The sequence below is a fragment of the Podarcis raffonei genome, chromosome 15 (assembly GCF_027172205.1).
Source record: "Podarcis raffonei isolate rPodRaf1 chromosome 15, rPodRaf1.pri, whole genome shotgun sequence".
NCBI classification, from domain to species: Eukaryota; Metazoa; Chordata; class Lepidosauria; order Squamata; family Lacertidae; genus Podarcis; species Podarcis raffonei.
The window spans coordinates 43,833,250-43,853,837 of record NC_070616.1 but is presented as its reverse complement, the minus strand read 5'-3'; the positions used below and the strand labels follow the sequence as shown (position 1 = coordinate 43,853,837).

The window sequence follows — 20,588 nt, the reverse complement described above, 5'->3', positions numbered from 1 at the left end:
CTGGAGACCAGTGCAGGTCAGCAACAAAACCCCCGCTGTCAGTGAATTCCTTATTCCCAGAAACCAAAACAGTGCAGACCTAGTGATCACAGCAACCCTTGCCCAAGGAGGCTGTTGCCTGGACTGAAGGCTTCACAGTCGGAACCATCTTTCCAGCCCTGAGCTATAGCAAGGTGGGCTACCTCGACAAGATAAAGAACAAGATCAAGGCTGCTGGGGAAGAACCTGGCCAAAGAGGAGCCTGAGAGAGCAGAAGCACCTTAGAGACCAACTAAGTTTGTTCTGGGTATAAGCTTTCGCGCGCATGCACACTTCTCTAGATGCCTTAAATCTAACACCGCCACCTGAAAAGAGCTCCCTCTGACCCTGTGGAAACCCCAATGGGAAGTGCAGCGCGTGTCATGCTGCCTGATATGTGACCTGTTTAAGCCCCAGCAATGTCTTTGGCTGTGACCCCTGCCCAAGACCTGGTTCCTTGACCCACTGGTTTTGTTTTCCAATAGCTCTTTTCTTTCAGCCTTACCAGGAGTGAAAAGGGATAAAGCATTAGTAGATAAGGAGCTTGTTCTTGACTCAAATTAGATAATTCCAGTTAGTGCAGATAAGCTAACTTGATTTTAAACTTGAGACAGCAGCTGAGGTTGAAGTCGTCTGCTTAGACCATTGGCGCTCTGCCAGCCATTCAGCACCCTGTGCTTTTATTGCCCCGGACCTGCTGTTCTGTTGTTAACGTCAGAGGTGAAATGTTGGTATCACAGAAATAACAGGGAGTTTTATAACTGACTTTAATAAGCTGCACCTTATTTCTCCTGGATTCATAGTTTAGGGCAGGGGAAATGATATCATACACACGATCAGTGCCTTTTTTCCTAGAAAAACAAGTGCCAGGACTCACCAGCAGCACCAATTCCAACATTAAAAGATGTGGGAGGGGTGTAGGCGGGGGGGCAGGGTGTGGGGAAGGGGAGTGGCCTGATGCCAAGGCTGGGCGCTGGGGGCAGCTTAGCTGCTTGGCACTCCCTCCTTCTCTCCCTCCCTCCCTCCCTCCCTCGCCCACCCACCCACCTACTGAGGTGTTGCTGCGCACAGCAGCACCCATAGGGACAGGATGGCACGACATGGGGTGTGCGGCATCCATAGGGATGGGGCACGCCGCTGTGCCCATAGGGACGGCACGGGTCACCGAGCACCCCATTCTGTCCCTATGGGTGCTGCACCCCCCCGCCCCTATGGGCACTGTGACCCAGGGTCGGTTTGCTCTGCCCCTGGCATGCCACCCCAGGTGCCCAAGAGGCTTCCTCCACCACTGCTTGGGTACCATTGACCATGGCATCCTTTTGGACCTTCTTCCTGGGTTGAGAGTTGGAGGCACTGTTTTATGGCAGTTTTGCGCCTATCTGCCACAAAGCACTATTTTGTCCCCAATGCTAACATCTAAACAAAGCTATTGGGAGCCGTTACCAGGAGGTTTGGGGGCACAATATCACTGTAAGCTAATGACACCTTGCTCTACTTCTCTGTTAAATCTGAGTCAGGAGAGACCGTGCACAAACTGAGTTGGTGGAATGCGTGAGGTCCAGTAGAATAAAACTGAATCCTGCTAAGACAGAGGCACTCTGGGTGAGTGGTGCCAGGTATGAGAATTGGGGAGTTTGCCTGTTGTGGGTGGAGTTGCCCTCCCTTTGAAGAAACAGACATTTATTTATTTCATAAAATTTTATTCACTGCTTGATTGTATAAAACCTCAAAGTAGTTTACAAAAGGTGCAAAGGTTAGGGATGCTCTTGGAGCCATATTTGCCCAGGGAGACCCAGGTTGCCTCTGTGGCGAAGATCACCTCTCACCATGGGGTGCATCAACTGCACCAGCAAGGGCTTATTCACACCTCCACTTTCCCCACCACTTTCCCCATGGAAAACCCGTGGCTTAGCACTGAATTGGAACAAACAGCAACTGAGTTGGCAACCGAGTTTTCCACGAATTGCTGTTTGTTCTGATTTAGAGCTAAGGGACAGGTTTTCTGGGGGGAAGTGATGGGGCCAAGGTAAAATCACTGGGACCCATGCCTAGAAAGCTCAGGACAAGTGGAGAACTGCTTGGACCTGACCTTTCTAGACATGGGGCAAGCAGAGTGTAGATGAGTGCCAACCAATCAGAAGGCTGTGTATCTTCTGGCACTCAGGTATTTATGACTTTTCACAGCTGAACATGCCATTGGACATGTCAGGGTAAGCCGATTACCCTAGACCAACATTTTTGGAATAGTCAACATAGTAGCTCAAAAGCTGGATAGAGAGATGCATTAGTGATGGTGAAAGTGGTCAGGGCTGGCATATTGTAGTAAGCAGGCACAGCAATGCCATCAGAGCGTCAAGCAGGACTTAGAAGACACCCAGTAAACTCACTGAGCGGCCTCAGTCCCCAGCTCTGCTTTGGGGATAACAATATTGAGGGTTTTTGCTAGGGATGACTGGGATATATGAACCGTTCTGAGCACTTAGGAAAAAGCACTATATAAAACAAATTATGTTTTAGTGGCAACCCATTATAGTAGGTGGAGAACATTATTATTATCATTATTGTTATTATCATCCGGCCTTTTTCCAAGACAAGTACTCAAAGTGGCTTACACAGATAAATACAGAATGTGAAAAGCATATTAAAAAACAGTTAAAATAATTAAACTGTAATTGAATTTAAACAATATAAAAGCAGAAATATTAAAATACAATATATTAAAATATAGGGATACAATCTATTTCAGAGAAACAGACCAGACAAGAAAGGAGGAGGAGTGGCGTTATATGTCAGGGATGTGTATACCTGTGAAGAGATCCAAGATTTAGAACCTCAAAGCCAAAGTGAGAGCATTTGGGTCAAAATTAAGGGAGAGAAGAATAACAGTGACCTCATTGTGGGAGTTTACTATAGATCCCCAAGCCAAACGGAGGACATAGATGATGCCTTCCTGGAACAGATGGCCAAGCATGCAAAAGGAAGGGAGATAGTAGTAATGGGGGACTTCAATTACCCGGATATTTGTTGGATGTCAAACTCAGCCAAGAGCATAAGGTCAAACAGATTCCTCACTGGCCTTGCAGACAACTTCATTGTACAGAACGTGGGAGAAGCAACAAGAGGAACAGCCATTTTAGATCTGGTCCTAACCAATGTTGATGACCTGGTTAGTGGGGTAGAAGTGGAAGGATCATTAAGCGCGAGTGATCATGCTCTTCTGAAGTTTACTATACAGCGGAAAGGAGCAGCCAAGCATACTAGGACTCAATTTCTCGACTTTAAGAAAGCCGACTTCATAAAATTTAGGGAAGTGCTGGGTGAGATCCCATGGACAGTAATACTAAAAGGAAAGGGAGTTCATGATGGCTGGGAGTTTGTTAAGAGGGAGATAGTAAAAGCACAACTTCAGGCAATACCAATGAGACGGAAACATGGAAGGTGCCTAAAGAAGCCAGGGTGGCTATCTAAAGAACTTTTAACTGAGTTAAGATTAAAAAAGGATGTGTACAAAAAATGGAAAAGGGGGGAAACCACCAAAGAGGAATTCAAACAAATAGCCAGCACGTGTAGACACAAAGTCAGAAAAGCTAAAGCACAGAATGAACTCAGGCTTGCTAGAGAGGTTAAAAGCAACAAAAAAGGCTTTTATGGGTATGTTTGTAGCAAAAGGAAGAACAAAGAAACAGTGGGGTCACTCAGAGGAGAAGATGGTAAAATGCAAACAGGGGACACAGAAAGGGCTGAACTCCTCAATGCCGTCTTTGCCTCAGTCTTCTCCGATAAAGAAAACAATGCCCGACCTGAAGAATTTGGAGCAAATGATTCAGCAGAGGAAACACAGCCCAGAATAACTAAGGAGATAGTACAAGAATACTTGGCTAGTTTAGATGTATTCAAGTCTCCAGGGCCAGATGAACTGCATCCAAGAGTATTAAAAGAACTGGCAGATGTGATCTCAGAACCACTGGCAGTCATCTTTGAGAATTCTTGGAGAACAGGCGAAGTCCCGGCAGACTGGAGGGCAAATGTTGTCCCTATTTTCAAAAAGGGGAAAAGAGAGGACCCAAATAATTACCGCCCAGTCAGTCTGACATCAATACCAGGGAAGATTCTGGAGCAGATCATGAAGCAAACAGTCTGTGAGCACCTAGAAAGGAATGCTGTGATCACCAATAGTCAGCATGGATTTCTGAAAAATAAGTCATGTCAGACGAACCTGATCTCGTTTTTTGACAGAATTACAATAGATGAAGGGAACGCAGTGGATGTAGCCTACCTTGATTTCAGCAAGGCATTTGGCAAGGTACCCCATGATATTCTTGTAAAGAAGCTGGTAAAATGCGGTCTTGACTATGCTACCACTCAGTGGATTTGTAACTGGCTGACTGACCGAACCCAAAGGGTGCTCATCAATGGTTCCTCTTCATCCTGGAGAAGAGTGACTAGTGGGGTGCCACAGGGTTCTGTCTTGGGCCCGGTCTTATTCAACATCTTTATCAACGACTTGGATGATGGACTCAAGGGCATCCTGATCAAATTTGCAGATGACACCAAACTGGGAGGGGTGGCTAACACCCCAGAGGACAGGATCACACTTCAAAACGACCTTGACAGATTAGAGAACTGGGCCAAAACAAACAAGATGAATTTTAACAGGGAGAAATGTAAAGTATTGCACTTGGGCAAAAAAAATGAGAGGCACAAATACAAGATGGGTGACACCTGGCTTGAGAGCAGTACATGTGAAAAGGATCTAGGAGTCTTGGTTGACCACAAACTTGACATGAGCCAACAGTGTGACGCGGCAGCTAAAAAAGCCAATGCAATTCTGGGCTGCATCAATAGGAGTATAGCATCTAGATCAAGGGAAGTAATAGTGCCACTGTATTCTGCTCTGGTCAGATCTCACCTGGAGTACTGTGTCCACTTCTGGGCACCACAGTTCAAGAAGGACACTGACAAACTGGAACGTGTCCAGAGGAGGGCAACCAAAATGGTCAGAGGCCTGGAAACGATGCCTTATGAGGAACGGCTAAGGGAGCTGGGCATGTTTAGCCTGGAGAAGAGGAAGTTAAGGGGTGATATGATAGCCATGTTCAAATATATAAAAGGATGTCACATAGAGGAGGGAGAAAGGTTGTTTTCTGCTGCTCTAGAGAAGCGGACACGGAGCAATGGATCCAAACTGCAGGAAAGAAGATTCCACCTAAACATTAGGAAGAACTTCCTGACAGTAAGAGCTGTTCGACAGTGGAATTTGCTGCCAAGGAGTGTGGTGGAGTCTTCTTCTTTGGAGGTCTTTAAGCAGAGGCTTGACAACCATATGTCAGGAGCGCTCTGATGGTGTTTCCTGCTTGGCAGGGGGTTGGACTCGATGGCCCTTGTGGTCTCTTCCAACTCTATGATTCTATGATTCTAAATAGAGATAGTAAAAACAGGGCAGCACTATTTAAAAGCCCTTTCCTTGGGAGTTGACCCTGAAGAATTGAGAGGTGGCCGAGAGACCAACCGTGCCATTTCCACAGAGAATAACACATCCTGGTTGTCACCCTTCTGCGCAAGGCAGGAGCCCCTCTGGATCTATGAAAATACCATGCAGCTTTCTCAGAGCTTCTTCTGCTTAGTGGTCATTTTCATTTTCTGATTATCCATTTTAAAAGAGATCAGTAGCACTATAAAATGTGAAGCTGTCCAACTCATTGTTGAAATTGTGTCGTCTCTAAAAAGCAGGCTGTAATTATTGTTTTATTTTAAAAGTCCTATTTAACCACACATCTTCAGATGCTGAAAGTACAAATCAGCCACAGTGCATATTCTCTTCCAGTCAATGGAGGGTTAAGCTTCACAGATATTCTGAATTTCTTCCGCGCTATTCCCAGTTTGGTCATTCAGCTTTCTTACACACGCTATAAATTCACTCTTGGCTCTCCCTCCCCCCACCTTATGTGCTTTCTTCGCATTTTCTTTATGAGTTTTGGCTACAAATGCAACGTTGATCCTCATTTAGTGCGTTGGCTTCCCCCTTTCCTCTGTGCATGCATGGCCAGTGGCGCACTGCACAGAAGCTGTGGGATGCAATGGTCACTTGCTTATTTTGCCTATTATAGATCCAGACACAAAGCTGTTCCACATTCAGTGCCATCATGTTTCACCCGGAATGCTCCATTTCTGCCACACAAAAATATATGTTACAGTTCAGGAATCAGTAGGTTGCGGTCAGTGGATCGGGAGGGGGGCAGGCTAGTCCCCTAAATGTTCCCAGAGCCGGTGCTATTTTTCTAGAAAAAGAGGTGCCGGAACTCCCCATGAACACTTCCCGTGTTCTCTTATAATGGCAATGGCGCCCACCTGAGAGGGGCCAGAACTAAGTTCCAGTGAGTTCCGCCTGAAAAAAGCCCTGCGAGTGGCCAAGGCAGCTTCTGGTGCTTGTGTGCCCATGTGTGGTCGGGGTCATGCCTGCTCCCAGGGGCAGGTCCTTTGCCTCCACACACAACAAACACCCAAAACAGACAAACACGACCGCATTTTGACTGGTGTGCGGAAGCAAAAAAAACCCAGAGCGAGAGACCTGGCAGGGGCATGGTGCAGGATGTTCAGAGGGCAAAGGAAGGAAGCCCTTTCCCCGAGTCCACTCAAGAGGAGCCTTCCCTGCTTCAATGGCAGTGTGGTTTTTGCGGATGCCTTCAAAGAAGAGTTTTTAAACTGTCTAAATAAGGGAGAGAGGGTTCAGACCTTGGGCACTTTCATGGCTTAATAATTCCATGGAAAGAGGCCCGTGCCTGAACTCTCAGAGCTTCTTCTGCTTGATGGTTGTTCCCTCTTTCCATCTTGTCCTGTTCTCCCTGCTGCCATTTTCTTAATGCTCACAGCCTCCTTCTAATTTGGCTGCATGAAGGACAAAAGTGTCAAAATTCAGCTAAGCAGGGACTGGCACGAGGGAGACACCAAGCCCCTCAAATTATAGCCCACTTTGATGCAAATAATAGAAACAGTAGCACTCCTTTCTTTTGGCTTAAATTTTCTTCCAGATCTAGCCTCTAGAAAGTGTGGTTAGGAGCGTAGCTTTAAATAACATTTTGAAAGGGGGTCTTTCTTTGACAAAGCAGCACTGATACATTGACCATCACTTTTCAACATCTGTTGTGTTACATTTTATGTTTTACCCAAAGTGCAGCTCCTCAAACATTTATCCAGTAACAAGCACTCTGATATCTCCTGGACTGAAATGGCGCTTGCTCGTGTAATTTTAGGGCCCCTTCCCCAGATGTGTGAATCATTTCAAAAGTAGAAATTTATCCAAAGATCTCCTTGCTATTGATTGTGGCGTACTTAAGAGCTCCAAATGTGTTGGGTTTTCCTGCCTTCCTTCTCCCAGGAGTGATGGGGCAGGGTGTTTGAATTCTCCACCCACCCATCACCCCCAGCCTCTCTAGCAAACGGTCAAGCACCCGGAAGGTAGGTTGGGAAGGAAGGAAGTGGGGAGCAGCAATAGGGTGCCCACACATATTCCTGAGGGAACTGCAGACCCAGGGACACCCCCAGATTTACAGACGTCATCCCAGTTACTAATTTGATCCTGGAATGTCCTGCTTTTCCTTAGGATGTCGCTATTTTCACCAGATAGATATTGGAGGGTATGGTAGGTTGTCCCTATTTTCATTAGAGAAATGTTGGAGTTATCCGACCCCCGAGCCACATGAAGGCAGCCCGGCATAGGGAAGTTTTCTTAATGTTTTCTTATGTTTTTATGTATGTTGGAAGCCCCCCAGAATAGCTAGGGCAATCCAGTCAGATGGGTGGGGTATAAATAGTAAAATTACTATTTTGGAATATGGAATCCCTATTTTCAATGGATAAATGTTGAAAGTTAGGGAGGGGGGGCATTTCACTCCACTCCTCTCCCATGCGTGTGCATGCAGTAAGGTAGGTGAGGAGCCTGTATGGGGGGGGGAGAGGGCAGGCTGGGTGGGTGGGCAGCGTATCACCTGTGTGGGAAAGAAGGTGTTGGGCAGGGCTATAGGAGGGAAGGGCAAGGAGTAGAGGCAGCCTGACTCCAGCCTTTTTTGGCATGGCGAGGGGTGCTCTGTGCAGGCTGCCCTTGCTAGAGCCCTGCCAAGCTCCTGCTGAGCCCCCTTCCTTGCTCTTGGCAGGTTTCACCTGGCAACTAGCCCTAATTCTAGCCCTGCAAAGAAAATTCACCACACACCATTGTCAAGAAGGTTTGCTTATTTTGCATGAGCCATCTTTATTCTAAATTAATCTTTTAGAGTTCTAAGAGACTCATGCACGGGGGGCAAACCAGGATGGATGCCTGCATAGGGGGACCAGAGGTGTGGAGAGCAGGATGCAGAGCACATCTCCAGAAGATTCCACTTGTGCAAAAAAGTTCCAAACTTTAGTGGAGACAGTCTGCGAATCCTCAAGTGTTTCTCCAGAGCCATGAGGACTAGAAAGCTGCTAATTATGAGGATCCAAATTCTGCACCAGATGCCAGTTCCACATGAGTGAAATCACAGAAAAACTGATTGCTCTCTCCTTCCGTCTGGCCAACATTTGCTTGCTTGCTTAAAATCATTCACAGACCGATCGGGGAAACAGTCAGCTATCCAAAATTCAGTAGAGCTGGTAGTGCGGATCAGTGCCCGAGAATGTTTGTGTGAACAGGTATGTTTTTACCAGCTTGCAAAACATTTGCACACTGTAGAAGGTTGCTCCACAATGTGGCAGCACCTCAGACAAGGCCTTCCATGGGGTCAGATGTACCTCTGCTGAGTGACAACAACTTCTGTAAATGGGCTGGTCTGAGCAGAACAAGGCACTGTTTCGGGGAGCCTGGGGGCCAAAGCTGGTCAGGAACAATATGGCAAGTTCATTAGATGCTTCCTTGCTGTGGGTTATGATGCACTTTCTAGCCACTGTTGTGGTCCTATTTCACAGGATGCAGACATCAGTATTTTTCCATCCTGCTGTAGCCTTATCCGCTCTGTCCCTATCCTTACTTGACCATGTTCAGATCTCCTGCTCTGGCAAACTCAGGGATAGCTGTGTTAGTCTGCTGCTGCTGCAAACACACAAAAAAGAGCCTTTTGGCAAGTATAATCTGGCTGCGTTTGTACCTAATGCTAAAACATGGTTTAGTGCTACATGTACAAGCTGGAAGAAACCCAAGTAGAACCCCAGGCTCTTGACTTCCTCGCCAGAAGGAGGATTTGGTCAGAATTATTGTTAATTTCCCCTCCTCTCCGCTTGTAGTGAGTGGTGTGATCTTAGTTTGTCACAAACTCTGGTCAGTTGCAAAGCAAACCACTTTCAAACCTTGGGTTATGAAGCTGGCTTGACTGACTTACCAGAGTTGTGATAAATCAGTCCCTAATTAGCACACAATGACAAGCTACGGGGGGGGGGGTTACAATGTCAAGCCTGCAGTTTAGGGATGCTGGGAACTGTTGTCTAGTCTTTCCCCTCCCCCCACTCCAGCTAGTTGCAGCTTATTGGTGACTTTTGCCTTTCTCATGACACATTTACCCCTCCTTGAATAGTCTCTCTTTTCACTTCCATGAATCCCCTTTTTCAGATTATTAAGGAGTTATTTTCATTATGAAAAAAATTCAGTCTTCTGTGAATCTTCTCATTCTTTTGCCACATAAGCATGACCACGCAATTATGCTTCCCATATTGCTCCTTTTGGGAACAGGAAGTCTTCCCAAAGTCTCCTCTTTAATTTAGCTTATCTCTGCCCTGGGCTTACGAATGCTTTGAAGTCTATTAAGCACATGCAGCAGCCCCGCCAAACTGGCTACAGGCAAATGTTCTCAGGCTCACTGTCAAAGCTGGGCATGACCTGTGGGCAACTACCTCACTGCAAACTTGGAGTGAGCTTTCCAATGGCTGCAATAACTGCCACCGCCCCCATCTGGATCCAGGTGAGAAGACAAGGATAGAGGCATCCCAGGGGGGCTAGACCTTCACTCATGCCTCTGTCCAAATGTGGTCCTCAGCTATGCCATGTCAGTTCTCCATTGGCTCCATTGTGCTTTTTAATTCCAGGTGTTAGTGAAAGGGAAATCTGCTATTACCTCAGCTTTACTCCTGGATGATCACACTGGCTTGTTTTGAACCATTGAGTCTGCGTGGATATGTGAGAGAGGGAATGTTTTTATCTTTCTGAGTTGGGCCCACCAAGTTTACTTGGTGGTGCAGCAGCACAGGCCCAGCAAGCAGGGTGGCAGCATTGCCATTGCTGGTTGTCTCCCTTGCGCGTGGTCCTGGCCTGCAATCTACTGGGTTTGGATGCCTGCATGTGAAGTTTCATATCCAGACCAAGATCGGGATTTTGCTACTGTACTACCTACCCTGCTTTCTAACAGTTTCCGTGCCTGAACTGACAGAGGTAATCTCTGGCAGCATTTGAGTCCCCCAGCTTTGTTGTCCTGGGTGTCTTCAGTCTTCATGTGAAAGATATCCTTCCTGGAGCAACTCTGGACTTCATGGCCTTAATGGCAACTCAAGCAGTATCTGGACCTTCTCATTTTGCAGGACATTAGCTTAACCTCACCTTTTGCTTTGGGAATGGTGGCCATGAACTGAAGGTGGGGGGAGCTCAATGTGCATCTGTTGCCATGGTCAGATCATTGCCTGATAAAGTTAGGTTCTGCTCAGCTGTCCAACTCTACAGGATTGGGGTGCCAATTAAGGGAAATCTGCCCCTGGAGACTGATGGATTCAAAGAGATTCCTGATGGCTCAGGTATTTCCCAACTGCCATGGCTTGGCAGTTCCACCAGTGCTCTGGCCAGTCTGTGGAACACAGAAATGACTCAGGCAATTGGCACAATAAGTCCTAAGCACCCTTTTCCCTCTGATGGGACCACTAGCACACCCACCCACCCATGGTTTATTGGGGACCTAGAAGCTCAATGAATGAGAGAGGGAAAGGCTACAATGATAGCTGAGGAAGATTTGCGCTGAGTGACAGAACACAGTTAAGAGCTCGTTATTGAAAGTATTCTGTGGCAATGATGGTGACAAAGACTGCTAAATTTCCCTCCATTGCTGTATCTGCTCAGTGATATACAGCAGAGCTATTTTATATTGTGAAGGATCTTTTTAACTTCATGGTCATCGAAAAGAGTTATATGAGGCCCCAGAAACTTGCTTTGGAAAGCACTTTGTTTGCAAAGCTCTCTGCCAATAAAATAACTTGAATCTACCCTGACCTGGGCTGTTGTTTGTCCGTAGAGGCTCCATGGGAAAATAGGGAATAGGTTTGTCCTTTTTTACTGGATACCTTTCAGCTTGTTGGCCCTGAGGAAGTGGACAAAACCTTTGGAGAAGTACGTTCACTGACCTGTGGTCTTGATCTCTGCCCATCCTGGCTGATAAATCAATAGTCAGGCTTATGCACACAGCCTTTGTAAGAAATGCCTTGCTTAGAGAGGGCTTCACACCCTCCGTCTTAAGAGGCAATGAAATGGCCTGTTTTCTTTGCACCCCTCAGTCTTGCCCGACTATCACTCCATGTCTAATACCCATTTGGGGAGTGTGCATGGACCACAGCGATGGAAACAATTATCCATTCCAGTTTGGATTTTGGCCTGCTCTGGTCACTCTGTGATCTGTGCTGGTAGATGGTAGGGGAAGTGTCACCCTGTTGGTTTGATAACATAGACAAAGGTGTCCTTCTGGGTCATGTTGAAGGGATGGGAACTGGGGGCATGGTGTTAAACTGTCCATTCATTCCTGAGAGAGGCTCTAGAAAGTGCTCTGGGGGACTGCTGGTTTCCTCAATGGCCTTTCCCAATGGAGTTTCACAAGGCTCCATCTTGTCCCCTATTCTCTTCTGGGGAGGTCATCTAGAGATTTGGGTTCTAAGAAGGCAGTTGAAAGGCCAAACCGCTGTTTGATAGCTGCAAAGGACTGGCTGGGGTGCAGTACACTGGAACTTAATCCAGCCAACATGGAAGGATTCTTGGTAGGTGGACCATGTGACTCAGAGTTGTGTTTGTAGCCAGTTGTGGATGGGGTTGCACTCCTCTTGAAAGATCAGCCACTGCACCTAGTTTGGGAGTACTCCTTTTGGCGCTCCTGTTGGACATGCAGGCGGCTTCAGTGGCAAAGGGTGTCTTTTTCCAGCTTTGGTTGGTACACTGTCTACAGCCCCTCCTGACAACAGCAGACCTAAGTTAATATGTTCTATGTGAGGCAGCCCTTGAAAAGTGTTTGGGAACTTCATTTAGCACAGTATTCTGCAGCCAGATTGTGGATTTTTTAACTCCAGCTTTACATTATTTCATTTGCTCCCTATTAGTTTTCAGGCTTGTTTCAAGGTGGTCTTTACCTTTAGATGGCACCTTAAGAGCTGGCATCTTCTCTAGGTTCCTTTGCAAGAAGGAGCTGGTGTCCTGCTCCAAATCCCTCAACCTCAAGAGGCAAGGTTGGGGTCAGACAGAGGCACTTCTCCTCCGCTATATTGCTTCAGGCAGTTGGCAAAGACCTGACTTTTAAAGAAGGCTCTTGGTTAATTATATAATTCTTGCTTGCTCAGTTCTGTGTTACTTTTGTGCTGCTGAAATTTGTTAAACAGGTTAGATACTGTAATTTTATTTCCACGTATCTTCAAGCTTTTGTTTTTATTCCAGTTTTAATACTGTTTGTTAGCTACCTTGAGTCTCCTTGATGAAATAAGTAATTAATTAAACAAGCCTATTTTATAGGGTCTGACCATCCTGTTGTATGAAAAATGACACTCTAGTAGTGCTCTTGCACATCTCCTGTTAATTTTAGTGCGCTTGCTCAACAGAACTCCCAGGAGACGCATCCCCTGAGTTCATCAGAGGGACTGGACATGTCTTGAGCCCAGCCTGGCCCTGTTCAACAGCCAGGTCTTTCCAGCTGGAAGCAGCTGTGTTTCAGAGTTAGGGAGCATGATTCAGCTGCATCCTGTCTAATGTGCTCTGCAGTGGGAATTGCAGTGTCAAATAGGCATCTCATACAACTTCCTGGGGATGGAGGAAATAAGCCTAGGTGCTAGAAAGGATATTAAAGATGCCTTTAAATACATCCTTCAAGAAGCTGTACAAGGTGATAGGTGGCTCTTGATATATGGTTACAAAAGTGGAGCTAATAAAGGCGAACCCACTTGTACATTCTTTGCATTTGGCAATTGTGTTATTTGCCCCACATGTCGGAATAAGGTGCCACCCTTTTGTCACAGGGGGCCGTCACTCCAGGGGTCACCAAGCTGGGTCAGAAAAGGAGGGGGAAGGTGGTGGAGATGCTGAGTAGGAGCTGTGCTGCTTCCAACAAATCACTATGAATTTGGGATGCAATTGGTCCATTTTGGGAGCTGGGCACCAAGAGGCCTCTTTCTGCCTGCTTTCACTCACTGACTGCAGATGTTTCCATTCTGTGCGCCAAGGATCCTCATGTGTCACATTCCAGGATTGCTTTGCCACATAGCCTTTATTCCCATTGTATGATTTTGCTCTGTGCAAAGTTCTGGCTGGTGGTTGTCTCTTTGTTCCCTCAAGGAACTTTTAAATGGCAAAGCACATGCAGAGTCTGCTGATCAGCCCAGCGTGTTCGCTGTCCCCAGGATGCCTGTGTGGAGACATGGCATGCTTTTTCGATATACACTTCTAACACAAAGAACATGACACACTCCTTTATCCATTGTGGCATCCATGCACCACCCTCTTTGGATTAGGTCTTAGAATTTCCTTTCATGCATCTGTCTGCATGGGCACTATGTTTGGGAATATCTTATTAGGTAAAATTCTTTGAAAGAGAAAATTAGCAGAATAAAGCATGCAAACATGCTTTTGCAGATATTAAATATTTTATGTATCCAGATTTGAAACCAGCAGCTGGCAGCCCCAGCTGGATTAGTTAAGAAGTCCTGTTTCACCCTCAGTTGCCAAGGGAGAGTTGAGAGGTTTTAAGTGTAGGGAATGGCACCTGTGAGCATCAGGCTCACCAGCAGCCTCCTCCAGTGGGTTGTGAGCTCAGGCAAAGCTTAGACTTCTGAGATTGGCCCACCAGAGTTACACAGACATGCTTCAAGTCTTAAAATGACACAACTTGTAGATTGGGAGGGGGGAGCAAATGGGAACATGTGTTATTTTGATTACAGAATTCAGTGTTGCTGATTGCAGAATGTGGACCTTTGCATACACACTCTGAACTTTGAGTCCTCTGGTATTAGTTGCCTAGAGTGGGGAAGTGTCCCTGAATTGGGCTATGGGAGGAGGGAACTGAGTCCAGGTTCTCTCCCAGGGAGCAGGGCTTGTTATCCATTTCTTTCAGCTAGACCATATGGTTTTGATACTTTGTGTGGCAAATGAATAGGAGGTTATTTGAGTATCCCTTGGCTGTATGAGCTCAGATTGGCTCAGCAGCATGTGTGTGCAGAGAGAAAAATAGGAGGGTGTACTAGAAAGGGAATTTGCAAAAGAAGTTCAAGGTTAAAACAATTTGTGTAGTATTTTTTTAAAAAAAAGATCTCTAAGCAGTCTTTCTGGGAGCCAGATGTTCAAACACTGTAGCTGCCAGCAGAGCCAGTGAGCTGATGGGGTACTCAGGCACTATCAGTCATGGCAGCTGCCTCCCTGCATGCATTGTGCTCTCATATAAAGGCAGATGAGAAGGATGGGGCTCTGGCATTCTTTCGAAGGTGTAGCTTTGCTGAAGCGAAACTTTTATTCCTCACCTCATCCTGAGGGTTGGAAGAAACAAGCTCTCAAAAGGAGAGAGCAAATATTACCCCTAGATTAGCTACTCCACACACCCTCCACACACACACCATCTGATGATAAAGCCAATTCATCCCAGTCTTTGAGACGAAACCCCTACATAAAGAGACCTTGAGCTATATTGTCTACATTCCTTGCATCCCTGATGATATTGCTCAGGATAGCATTCATTATCTGGAATGTCTACATTGGGGAAAAACTATCAGCATTGATTTTTATTTTTGAAAAGCACTTTGGGTTGTGGAAATAAGATTTAGAAGTTGTTGGCAGGCCATTGTGCAGTCATGGGAACCTGAAACTGAAGCTTCACTGCTCTGCAGAGCCTGAAATTGCCTTGGTTGTCGTGATGAAGGAGGAGGAGGAGGAGGACAGGGGGAGTGTAAATTTAATAATTATCCCGAATCTCTCTGCAGCATTTGATAATGGTATCAAAGTATCCTTCTGGGCAGGTTGGGAATTGGTGGCGGGAGGCTATAGCATTTATATTTTCCAGTGGTCTGTCTTATTAGATCCATCTTAATATGGAGGTGGTAGGAGGGAAAGCAAATCTGGACAATGCATTCTGTAGCAAGTGGTCTTAATCTAGGGCAGAGCTTTCCAAACTGTTTGTCGCACCACATTAGTGAATTGGCTGCTGTGTGTAGGTGTGTCACGCAAACGTTCCTCCCGGGGCTGGAAAAGGGTTAGTTTAACCTCTGGTTTGCTAGTAAAACTGAATTACTGTGTCACAAAACGATACATGTCTAAAAAGTATGTCACCAACGTGAAAAGTTTGGAAAGCTCTGATCTAGGGAGAAGTGAGTTCAGATATCTGCTCAGGTTGCAGGGTTGTTGTGAGAGGACAAGGTCTGCTGCCCTGAATTTATTTGAAGACGGCAAGACAAAATGATTGGATGGCTTAGTTATCCATTGAAAACCCAACCTACCAGAGCACCCTGCAGTTGAAACTAGGGTAGAACTCTGGGGTAGAACTCAACATTGCCAGTGGCCATAGTACACTGCCCTAGAGAACAAATGGAAGCAGTATTATTAGACAGCATGTTTAAAATATAGCTAGTACAATTCTTAAGCAACAAGTGTGCCTTCATTTATTTCTCTGTAAATAGTAGTTGTGTTTTTTAAAGTGCTTTTCAGAATTCAGGGAAAAGGCCTGGACTTTGGTCAAGATCCCAACACTATGGACCCCTCCCCAAACATACAGGACTTAAACTATATCCCTTAAAGCAAGTCTCTGAAATAAATACTAAAGGAATAAAAAAAACCTACCTAATGTGACATATAGTAGTGTGGTTTCCTTGAAGATGCAGGACACAAGATCATGGTTTCATCCTTTTTTATATGAGAGCTATTCACTGGACAGAGAGGAGTTGTAATTGATACATACAATATGCCTGGATTTCAGTAAAGCATTTTATACCACACAATATTAATGTTACTATTTAAACAGGGAAACGAGATCCAGGCCCTACAGAAACTAACTAAAGGTAAAATGACAAGAGTTTTATGCTATAAGCAAGTTTTAAAGTTAGAAAGAATTAACTAATTTAAGTTCAGTAGGGACTAAAATTTACATTTTAGCAAACAGTCTGTGGACGGAAGTAGAAGTGTGTTGATGAAATCTGGAAAAACAAAATTTAGAAAATATTTTAATACAATAAAGATCTAGGAATTCTGCAAGGAAAAGCAGATGATCTCATGAACTAGAGTCATAGAAATGGAATGAAATGGAATAGTATAAACTGTAAGGTCATGCATTTGGGGATTAATCATGCATTTTTTTCTTACTGGTTAGAGACTGCTGGGCTGGGAGCAGCAGAAGGAGGATGGAGATCTGCAGATCCTGGTTGATCACAGGATGCCTGAGCCACAAATGTGATACAGCTGCAAAAAAGCCAGTTCAGTTAATGAAGGTTTTTGGTGCTCTTCTTTTGAAGCTGTATCACATTCTATTAACGGGACGAAGATATTAGTAATACATTTCTTCAGGCTTTATTTTGGAATTCTCTTATCCAAAAGTAGCTTGGAGAGTTATCAGATGCTGCTTCAAGCAAAAGACAGAAACAGATTGCGATATTCAGGGACTTTGCAGGGGTCTTGGGGGAATTAAAGTCTGACCAGTTTACAGCTGTCGCATTCTACTCCTGACTTGCATGTGCACTGTTTGCACTGCTCAGTGTGCATGCTAGTAGATGCTTCCTGTTGTCTTTTATCAGTGTAGGTTTATTACAATTTGCTGCCAAGCTGATTGTGTATCAAACATCATTATTTACTAAGAAGAAGAAAGAAGAAGAAAGTGAGGTACATTTTACCACATGTGGTGGACTTGCAGAGTAACTCAGGGATTTTGGGAGATGATACATAATGAAATGTTTTTTGAAGAGGACCCTCCCCAAAAGACCAGAAGCTTTTCTTTTAGGGATAACTGGATCAGATGGAGCAAAGAATCAAAGGAATTTGTTTCTATATGCAACTACGGCAGCGAGAGTACTATGCCCCCAAATGGCAGGAGGATGCAGTATCTACGAAAGGGAATGGAAATTGATGGAATATGCTGAATTAGCAAGTTTAAAAAGTACAATCAGAGAACAAGACAAAAGTCTTCAAGGCTGGGGTTTTGATGAGGTGCTCTTCAGTGGGCTTCTGCTGTTTTCTGCAAGTCTGATATATTGAAAAAATTCAATCTCAACAAATTAAACAAATTGGCTGTGTACACAGATAAACAAATACCTGTGCCGTTGCCTACAATGGAGCTCAGGTTTCTGGAACTGAGGGAGGATGGAGAAGTACTAGCTGAGGGGGCACACAGTACAAATACACCCCATTGAACATTGAACACTAGTGTGAATGTGAAACAGTGAGAAAGTGTTCAGTTGAAAGTGCTTGTCTGGTTGAACGTGCACAAAAGTGCAAATGGAAAGGACAGATCTTCAGCATAGGTAAAGGTAAAGGGACCCCTGACCATTAGGTCCAGTCGTGACCGACTCTGGGGTTGCGGCGCTCATCTCACTTTACTGGCCGAGGGAGCCAGTGTACAGCTTCTGGGTCATGTGGCCAGCATGACTAAGCCGCTTCTGGCGAACCAGAGCAGCACAAGGAAACGCCATTTACCTTCCCGCTGGAGCAGTACCTATTTATCTACTTGCACTTTGAGTTGCTTTCGAACTGCTAGGTTGGCAGGAGCAGGGACCAAGCAACAGGAGCTCACCCTGTTGCAGGGATTCGAACCGCCGACCTTCTGATCGGCAAGTCCTAGGCTCTGTGGTTTAACCCACAGCACCACCTGCGTCCTGATCTTCAGCATAGATGAACTATATAAATTAAGACAATCAAACCCTTTCTAATGGCTATTCGGCACAGAACTGCTCTTGTATTTCAATTTTTAAAAAAAGTTAAAGGTGCACAGCTGCAACAGCCCTCATGCTTCCAATGACACACTATATATAGGGCAGGTTTGTGCAAAACTGGGATCATAGAATTGTAGAGTTGGAAGGGACCATGAGAGTCATCTAGTGCAGCCCCCTGCAGTGCAGGAAATCTTTTGCCTAACATGGACCTCAAACCCACAACCCTGAGATTAAGTATCACATGCTCTACTGACTGAGCTATCCCAGATCTGTGAAATCCATCAGCACATTAACAGTCCAGTGTGTGCATAACCCTCAAAAACACATTGTCTTTGCCTCAATAAACTGTTTCTAATGTGCATTTGAGGTCTTTTGTTTCCTGCTTCCCCATACTGGTCCCCTTCTCCCCCTTCCCCTTGGTGACCGTGGTGTTTCTCACACAAATCACATGCAAAGCGGGCGAATGTGTCCTGCTTTCCCATCCATAAAAAGAAACCACACATTCCTTCAAGGTCTAGACAAAGCAACCAGAACTGTACTTCTTCCTCACAAGTTCTCTCTCTCTCCACCCTCCACAGCTGCCTTTTTAGGAGACATTGCCTTGGACGAAGAAGACCTCAAGATGTTCCAGGTGGATCGGGTTGTGGATCTCACACGGCACACCATTGAGAGAACTGCCACTAACTCCTCAGGTACAGTTCCACATCTCCATACAACAAGGACTCAGACAATGCACACACAGAGACAAACCTGTGACTTCCGTGTTTCTGGTAGCAAATGAGCAGACTTATTGTACTGGAACTTGGATAGCATGTCTTGACACACGGCCCGGGGTAGAATCTGATTCTCAGTACTAGTTTGGATTACTCATCACTTGTACAGTTTCGCTTCAGTTCTCACTTTCAAGTTTTTAGCTATTCTCAGTCTGGTTCTTTAGCTTTTAAAAAATAATAGTAATGTTTACAGTCATTATAACGGTTTCAGAACTGACTGAAAACTCTGTGAACTGATAATTGCCCATTGAAGTAGGCATCTTGCCTCAGGGTTACTGACTGTTCAATCGAGGAAGAGGAGGTGAGGGACCCCCATCTCCCACCCACGTGATGATGATGATGGTGATGCCCTGCCCAGCTGGCTGGGTTTCCCCAGCCACTCTGGGCAGCTTACACCCACCAGTTACTGTCAATTATTGTCAGCTAGCTTGCATATTAACATTTTATATTGTTAAGCAAAGGAGTGACCCACCACACTCTCCAAAACCCTAACCCACACCTATTGTTCAGGGTGTGCTTAAGATTCCCCTTCCCCACACTCATGCAGGGAACTTTGGCACACTTCTAGCACTGATCTATCAACACATGTTATACCTTCACATCTGTTTAGGCCACATGGTCCCCATGAGTCTTATTGAAAGCAACAAATATATGCACAACGGTCCCAGCCGCTTCTACAAAAGAGACCCCAAAGTGGCATAGAGTGTCCCACATGTTGACCCATTATTAGGCTGCCCTACTGTGTGCATAAAACAGCTGCTGGGTAGGATGACCATATAGGCTTAGCAGGGCCCAGGTTGACCCTGTATATTTGTATTTCAAATTTAACCAGAATTTTTAGATATAGCAGAATTGTAACTGAACTGGACTGTGCAATTTTCATTACGCAGATTATTTCTGAACCACCGTGAAAGAATTTCTAAAGTTTTCTATAGTCTCACCACATGTATTTCAAAAATGTATCTGCTACACTTGCAACAGGTGAGTTGCACAGGATGGAAAATATGGTTTTGTTTTTGTTGCATTAAAACCCATTTTGCAAATGGTATCTAATTCATTTTCTTTTGGGGACAGTCTAGAAAAAAAACTTTGCTCCTTGATTCTGCTGATTGTGCAAACTAACCCTTTTTCCAGAAGGCAGAACTCAGGAGGCCTTTCCTGTGAATTCAGTAGTTGACAGCTGGGATGTGCTTTGTGATGCTCCATTTCCAAACCTGATTTCTGTTTCTTCCATTCTGTAGACTCATTTTAGTTTTCACTGTAGTCTTAGCTAAAGGATTTCTAAAATGAGACTGAATGGAGATGAGGAAAGTCAGTGCAGCAAAGATAAAGAAAGTGTTATAGGGTTGCATTATATTCATCATGCTTCTGTTGAAAGTCAAGGGTCAGGAGACCACTGTTAGCTCAGCTGCTGTTACTTTGGGAGAGCCTGGAAGAGGGTGCAGCCAGCCTGGCTCAGGTCCATGGATAATATTGACAGGATCCAGGTTCATCAGGCACAGGACAAAGGTAACTGGGTTCACATGGGTCTGCTTCTCAGCCATCCTCAAGAACACCCATGTAACTGTCTGCATTTCTTTAGCAGAGAGGGAACAATTGGAAGATTTATTACCCAGGGTGGTTTTTTAAATGAAATCTCCTTGACAGTGACATTTGTTTAACTGTGGGATAATCTCCTCAAGAGAAAGGGATGAAAGACTGGAG

At 45.2% G+C, this 20,588-nt stretch overlaps 1 protein-coding gene across 2 annotated transcripts in view; it reads left to right on the top strand.

Annotated features, from left to right (window-relative positions):
* Positions 1 to 20,588, top strand: part of BMP1 (bone morphogenetic protein 1) — a 158,725-nt gene that overhangs the window by 53,180 nt on the left and 84,957 nt on the right. For both annotated transcript variants that reach the window (XM_053367747.1, XM_053367748.1), the window contains exon 2: positions 18,690 to 18,803. In XM_053367747.1, the coding sequence (XP_053223722.1) occupies positions 18,690 to 18,803 (114 nt within the window). The remainder of the gene's footprint in view (positions 1 to 18,689; positions 18,804 to 20,588) is intronic.